Here is an 8,170-nt window from a genome sequence, read left to right as displayed (position 1 = left end):
ACTAGCTTTCCTACCAAGCCACACAATTTCCAGTGATGATTTTGCTTAGCAGTGTGATGAACCTCAACGTTTGTCATTGTTTCCTGTGTCTGTAAGCCCTGATTAAACTATAATTTATTGTATCAACGTCCCAAAAGCTGACTCTGTCAAGTAAATTCACTTAAGGCTGCCATTTTTGCCTGACTCTCCGCAAACAACGAAACATCACAATTATAAACAAACATAACTTCCTAAATGTTACGGGCACCGCCATTTTGATTTGCTTGAATCCCTCCTTCAATCCTAGAGAGCAGTAGTACCACAGATCATCACTAGGAGGCGAGGAACCGTGCTAGCGTGATGTGTAAACGGTCGTAAGGAACCAAGCTCAGCACGATTAACTGATCCAAGCTTGGACCGAAGTCGGCACGAAACGGTTTCAGAGGGTAGTGTAAATAGAGTTTTTGTTATCAGAGAACTAAGCAACAACTGAACCATGCTGAGCCCTACTGTTGAACTAGTACTAGTTTTAACACGGTTTGGTTGTGTCTGGCACTGTTCAGTTCAGTTAAGTTCACTTTACACTAAACAGTTAGTTACTGTGCTCGGACCTTTCTCTGCACGGTTTCAATAGTGTATTGTAAATGGGGATTTAAGCTACCTGTGAACCTTTGACAAGAAATGTTTTTTTCATCCAAACTGACCCCAAAAAATATTTTTATAAGAACAATAAACAAAAAAGTCTTCAGGAAGCCCAAAAGAAGCATGCAGCTTTGATTCTGACTATTGAAGCAGTGTAAGGCACTATAAAGGGAATTCATCATAGACATTTATCTATATATACATATATATGCATTTCCTGTGCATTCTAATGTCAAACCTGGGTGTGAAATACATACCCTTCTCTCTGGAAAATTGTCCGGAAGCAGTCTCCCAAACTCTTGTAGCTGGTTGGGTCACTCGCTCCACGCTGGATTTGAAACCTACAAAAACATTTTTTTTACTCAAACTGTGATATTCCAACAAGTAGTTTTTGTTCAAACTGGGATTTCACCTATGTTTGTGTTTCCTGGAAGCACTTTCACACGAGCGTAAAACACACTGAACAAATTTGATGCTATCATTAATGAGCTCATTTCCCACTTTATTTTTCTCCCCTCTCGCCTTCATGTGACCCCTCCCCTCTCCTGCAAAGATGAGAGGCTCCAAATCCTAGGTTGTGTTAGTACGGGGGAATACTCAAACATTTATTTAACCCAACTGATCCAATTAGTAACCCTACACCCCAACACTGAGCGTTCATGGAAAGCTTGCCAACAGCTAAAATGCCAGTAAGCCTGTTTTAACATGTACACTATTGATGTGGTTGGCATGATTGTGGGAGTTTTTGTTGCATGCCAAATATGCAGGTAGCTAATTAATAAAGGATGATCTTATCTGTAAAAAATTGTAAAATACTAGAGAGAAATATATGCAAATCCTAAACCATGCTCTTTAAATGATTGCCAAATAGATTGTGGATTATTATGATGTTTGGACCTTCGGCATAACAAAAACATCACCAAACAGATCATAGAAATTATTGGATGAAATGCAAGAAAAATAGAAAAATTAGCTTAGGATCATATACATATAACAGACGACAGCAAGTCTGCAAGGACCCAGAGAGATGTCAGATGTAATGGTACAAGGGAAAGATTCCTTCTTTATATGGCTTCAACTGCCAGGTCACAAGGTTAGCAGTACGTCCTCCATGTGGGTGCCTGATGGAAGCATAAAGAGCTCTGGGTTTCAGCCATGGGGGAAGTTTAGTGAGGTTAGAGGCCTTTCATATCGCTAACAGATTGACATCTTGGAGGGGCGTTCCTAATATCCTATATGATGGAATCCCAAGAGCTTGTAACCATTCCTGAAAACCAGTAAAAACAGCATAATAAATAGATGTCTGACACCGTATTAAAAATGAAGAAGAGGAGAGGGACTCAAGGTATGAGAGGTGGTGAAACCAGAGGGATGGGAGAGAGAGAAGAGACCTCGATGATTTAAGACCACTGGGGCTTGTAAAAAAAGTTAAATCTGGCTTAGTTGAAGTCAAGGTAGGGTTCTGAAGGGTTTAGAAGACTCCGTGTCAACGGTCCACAGTTTTCCTTGCTCTTCACGCTTCGACCTAAACCAGCCCTAAAAAAGAGGGGTTGTTAGGGCCTTGGTCCAGTTCCAGCCCCTTGACTCCACTCGTGACACAGGGGTCAACTCATTTCCTCATGGCCCTCTTCTACCCTCCTATAAAAGCCAGGGACCAAACAGGGGGCCAGAAGAGTGGGAGATAATAGGGTGAAGTTGAAGTACTTTTGGCAGCAGGGGAACTATCAGGGAGCTTCTCATGTTACTTTTAACAGCAAATATGTTTTAAAAAAATAAGATTTTTATATTTTGTGAATCCGAGATGGATTTCCTGTTTTTGTGATTTGCACAGGAAAAAAAAAAAAATCTGGTTTTAGTTACAATGACTCAGCAATGTCAAGTAAATTGATTTACATGTCCTTTAAAGAGACGCAAACATCTATATGACTCTGGCAAATTCTTTTGGGCTTGTAGATCATAAACTCTAAATAGGAGCCCTTGAAAACCTTGAGGCTTTTTTCCAGACATACAGTTTGGAGCATCCTTTTCAATCCTCACTGAAAGATACAGCAAACTCAGAAGTGATGAGATGTGCAAGTCTATCAAGACGCTCTCCCGGGACCTCTTCACCCACATTCCACCTCTCCTGTATTTGAGGTTTACGGGCCCAGAGGTGCCCAGGTGAGGTTGAAGGTGAGGGCAGGTTGGCGGCTCCATTAACAAGACAAGTACTGGCATAAAAAAAAAGATTGAGTCCATCTGACCCTACTGCCTGTAAAAGTACAAAAGGTATGCATTCACAAGGAGTCAAAAAGGTAAATTATGTTAAAAAGGCGCACCAGAGCCCCAGTCTTTGCTTTTTATGAACATCAGCGAAGAGTTTGTGGAATTTCAGAGGTGCCAGACTGGTAAACTGAAAGACCTGGGAAACTAAAAGGAGAACAACTGTTTATACATTTAAAACTTCTAATAAGGTTACAAAAAAATCTTATATAGATTTTAAAAAAGGGGTTTTAATATTCTAATTGCATAAGTTCATCCTCATTTTACCAGATAATTTAGCCCTATCATCTGTAGGGTTGTAACATGGTATTGTGGCGTAAGATACGATGCTTCTGGTCAAAGGAAAATCTCTTTCACATAGCGCCCTCCAGTTGTTGTTGTGCCTTTGATAGCTAAATTAATATAAGTTGTTATGATATAAACATGGCACAAGGGCTTTGGGTTTAGCACTTTGCAACATTGCGTGGGACTTGTATTTTTATTTATTTATTTCTTAATGAAAACAGCTTATGAGATCCTCATGTTTTCATAGTTTCATTTTATTTGTTGAACAATGAACACTTATCAATAATTAAGTTCATGTTTGACTAGTATATGAGGATTTTATAAAAAAAAAAGAAAGAAAAAGGATTACAAAGTAAGGCTAAACATAAAAAGAAAATCACTATTTTGTTATAAAGATTAAAGACTTGATTTGGTAAAAAACACAAGTCGTCAACAAGTGAGGTCAGGAATGTTTTCCTGAGCCGTCATTTTAGAGCAATGCAGTTCAGATTTGATGTATTCATATTTCTTAAATGGTTAAATGGAGTCTAGATTCCAAAGTAAAGGAAGCAATTTAGCATAAATTCTATTTTTTGAGTATTGAATATATCCAGCTTTTACTATTGTATTTATTAAACACAAATACAATGGGGTAAAAATCCTAAACACAATAGAAAACCATTTGAAAGATTACTTATTTGCTTAAGTATTCTCACAAGATTGGCGTCCTGAGCTATGCAAGTTGCTATCATGTTGTACTAATGGATTTGGTTAATAAGGACATCATCAAACTGGCAACAACGTCCGATTACAGAAGCATTGCTAAAGCCAGAATCTTTGTTTTACACTTTTTATGTGACAGTCTACAAAACAGTTTAAAGTCCAATCCAGTCTACGATCCAAAAGGAAGCTCAATAAGAGATCAACATATTTGTTTAACAAAGAGGTGGCCAATTTTAATACTAGCCCATTGTCTGTCTGTATTAACGAAAATAGCAGTGTTATCTGCAACCATCCCGTTTGCTTATGAATGAATATTTTCTTACTTTAAAATCTCTTAGTTTTTAATGTATTTAAGCAAACTCAAATTCTAAATGTTATTGAATATATGGGTTTGTTGTGTTTTAGTTGTGTGGGAAACTGAGAAGGGACAATTTTTTGATCACCAGCCGCCAAACCTTCCTGAGAGCAGCTTGGATTTTAGCTGCATCTTGATTTTTAAGCACTTGCTGTTGTACTGACTGTGGATAAGGAAGGATGATTTACTCTAGTTGTTCAAAAGCAACAACATCTTTATGTCTATTTTGGACTCTTTTTCACATCCATAAAACTGATTCCTCTCATTTCCTAAATAGCTATGTTGGGACCAGTTTGTTCGTCCAGATGTTTGCTTATGTACTACGACCCCTGTGTCTTGAGTTAGGAAAGTGTTACTGGAGACACGCAGGAGATAAAACAGCACAGGGAGACTATTTAAACCTTAAAACTAGTTCAATGGTAGAGGACTGTTATGTTAAAGCAGACTTTTGGAAATCTTAAAAACATGGCTCAGGTGGTAAAACAAGCAATTTCAGCATCGTGTCCAACGTATCAGTATAACAAGACCTCTCCAGTGATAAGGTTACACCTAATGCAACCAAATAAAATTTGGTCTAAGTGTTAAAAAAATTAACAAAAGTTCTTGTTTTCTTTTCCTGCAGTCCTGAAACAACACATCAAAGGTGACATCAAATGCTTTCCATCTAAACCTAATAACCTTTTATTAGGAAAAAGACAAATCTGTGTGGGAACTTTTGATGTATATAGTGTAGATGTGGTAAAGGTAATGTGATTAGGTCAACTACTGTTGCTATCGATGAAGATGGAAGGTATAGAGGGTGTCAGTCTGATGTGAGGAAATGCTGTAGGAATCTGAAGGCTATTTTGAAAGCAGGCCATTACTGTGCACCCTAGAGAGAATTACCTGCATGCCTCCAAAAGAAAAATAGCGGTTAGATGTAGTATGTAGTCTTCTGTACTAAATCTTTTGGTTACACTTTCAGTTTTTGTCATTTGCTAAAGTGTTTTATTTGGCTTTGTTCAAAAATAAAATTATTCCTCAATCAAAAAAAATAAAAAACAAAACAAAAAACAGTGGAACAGTTAACATGGAAGTACTGCACCGATTATGATTATTTTCCTTTGATTTCACATTTTAGTTAAACCTGGAGACCTAAGTAGACCTTTATATTTTGTTTGATGTTCATTTTTAACTATATACCTAGTCCCTATTGTTGTTCTTGTGATCACTTAGCCACAGCTGTATTATACTTATATGTCACATCCTATCAAAAGCTTTTAATTTGCCCACCCTTCCTCTCTGACCATGAGCCATTTTCTTCAAGCATATTTCCTACAAATTTGTTTGTTTAGATTGTTTTTGACCACAGTTCCCTGTGTTGCAGGCTGCTTCCTGCATTTGGTTCCCTTGAAGTGAACAGAGACCTATGTATGCGTTTAGGTGGGCCAGAGTTTGTTTCTTTGATCTGCATCAGAGTTTGATTTTAACAGGGCTAGTGAGGATTCCCATAACAGACAACTTTATGAAGATTTCCCTCTACTTAAAACCATCTATCTTCCTATAAATTTTGAAGCTTTTCTTTAAACACTCAAATACATTATTATTCTGCCACCATCACAGAGCTACACCATGACGATGTGTGTACAAGAAAACATGCAGAGTTTAGCCCCCATATTTATACATTTTCACGGGAACTAAAAAGTTTCTTGTGCAAACAGAGCAAGTTCTCCGCACACCTGCTATGTCTGCTACAAGGCATTTAGCAGCAAGTAAATTGAACTTCTTATGTTTTTATCAAATAAAGGTTTACCACTGTTACATAAAAGTTGGACTTGCAGGATGAACTTGTAGCAGTTAATCTGCCAATCTTCTCTCCTCTGATTGAAGCTCTTACTGTTGTGTTTCATTTATTTATTGTCTGTAGGTTGGCAGTTGTGCCCTAATTGTATTGTTATTGAATGATGAAATATAAATTGCTCTATAAGATGCTCATAAATTAGGATAAAAGTTTAAAGCCTACTATCTCCTTCACACTTTATCTCAAGAGTTACTTAGTTTAATATGATGACATCTGTTTATTGAAGCTCTCCAGCAAAACTGAGGTCTGAACAAAGCAGCTGGATTTAAACTTTGATTTAAATGCACACAGGTGGACTCTGTTTATTGATTCTTAAAACATTTATGTAATTTTTCTAATATCCTATTAACAGTTTTTATTTAATTAATTAATTATTAGTATTTAAACAAAAAAAAACAAAAAACGAATCTATACCAAAAAACTCTTTTATTCCAAATGTATTTGCTATTTTGTCTTGATTTATCCATCTGTTTATAACATGAACAGATTTGAAAAAGTTCTAATTAAGTAAGACGGAGAAAATTATTTTCCTTGGTCAAGTTATGATTTTAATTTTGTGGATGACGATCCTATATAAAAAAAAAAAAAAAAAAAAAAAACCTCTGCTGAAACATAGATCCAGAAGGAGATTCTGTCCTTTTCAAGCTGCAACCACAGAAGCCTTTTTTAAAAAGGCTTGGAAGGCACACGGTGGGCCTTGAACATGGCAAAAGTGGTGAGCTGTGGTGGAAGATGTGCTGCAGACGGAGTACTTTGGTTTTGGTAATTTTTCCCATCACTTGCATGATAAGGTTGGATTCCTTTTATGTGTGTAGACTGCTGCTAAACTCTGCCTATTACTTTATGAACACAATTTCACAAAAGCATTCACAAAGAGGGAGGTCACCTAAATTGAGCTAAAGGCGCTATATTTAAAACAAAGCTTTGTTTAATTAAGGAAGAACAGATGGGTTCACTGAGCAACTGGTTGTGCTGCTGCTATTCCAGCTAGAACACGAACAGCCGAAGAAATAGACTATGAGTAATAAGTCTCTCTTTTGTTTTAAAGTTTCTAGACATGATAGAACTAGACCATGAGACAAGGAGGCACTTTTTGAGTAAGAGCAGCAGGAGACCAACACCGTGGTTGTTTCTCGACCAGTATTTAGAGAAATCAAAAACTTGTTCTCTGTAATCAGCATACCGGAATGTGAAGCCCTTCCATGATAATGATGAAAGATAATTACTTTAAAATGAACATCTGCTCTTCATGTAAATCTTTATCTATATCTAAGTTTTCTATAGTAAACCATTTGCGGCTGTTAGCCGAATCCCCAACATCTGTGAGTAACTACAGCAACATCTGTCACCACATTAAAAGTTATGCGTCTGAGACCTAAAGTTTATTTTTTTGTCATTTGCCTTTATGAGATAACTATAAAATGTGAAGAAAAATGGATAATGTAGTTACATAGTATCCTTGACAAGACCCTTTAAACATAAATAAACTTAGCTTGTATATCTATGTTTTCAGATTACCCCAAAGTTACATATTAAATCTTACTAAATCTATACCTACTCACACCAGATTTTTTGTTTTTTATCTTACCAGTATTGGTTGCATAAATAGCTAAGCCTTACTCGACACATTTGTTCCATAAAATTGCTCTTTTCCTCCCAAAAAAACAGAAATACATCAGAGTATTTGTTCATGACATCCAGTAATGACACACCGGGTGCCTAACAGCTCCACTGCCAGGGTCTGTTTGGGGAAAAAAACTCAAGAGGCTACCAACTTTAATAAGACACCTTGAGGTGAGATGCGGTTTTAATACATCAGGTGAAGTTAAAACTGTGGCAAGTAATGGAATGGCTTACTGACAGGAAACACTGACAGCGGCTACTAACAAGAGTGCATTTATTTGCTCCGCTGAAGATGAATCAACAACCTTTTATTCATTTTTTAAAAATTACAACCACAAAAATAAGGTGATTAATAGAGTTAGGCCAATATAATTTGCTTAAAAAAGACAAAAAATGAAGCATTCAGCTGTATTAATCTTGTACCACCATCATTTGTTGCATTTACAGCTGTGACTCTTTTAAAGGAATAGTACACCCAAAAC

General features: G+C 36.7%; 1 protein-coding gene across 1 annotated transcript in view; it reads right to left on the bottom strand.

Moving 5' to 3' along the window:
• The window catches only part of slc25a21 (solute carrier family 25 (mitochondrial oxoadipate carrier), member 21), a gene marked incomplete at its 5' end in the record, with an annotated part of 58,456 nt that overhangs the window by 45,255 nt on the left and 5,031 nt on the right, over window positions 1-8,170 (bottom strand). The window contains one exon of the mRNA XM_015392159.1: window positions 879-962. Within this exon, the coding sequence (XP_015247645.1) occupies window positions 879-962 (84 nt within the window). The remainder of the gene's footprint in view (window positions 1-878; window positions 963-8,170) is intronic.

This window comes from Cyprinodon variegatus, unplaced genomic scaffold (assembly GCF_000732505.1).
Source record: "Cyprinodon variegatus isolate N-32 unplaced genomic scaffold, C_variegatus-1.0 Scaffold576, whole genome shotgun sequence".
Lineage (NCBI taxonomy): Eukaryota > Metazoa > Chordata > Actinopteri > Cyprinodontiformes > Cyprinodontidae > Cyprinodon > Cyprinodon variegatus.
This window is presented reverse-complemented; position numbering and strand designations above follow the sequence as displayed.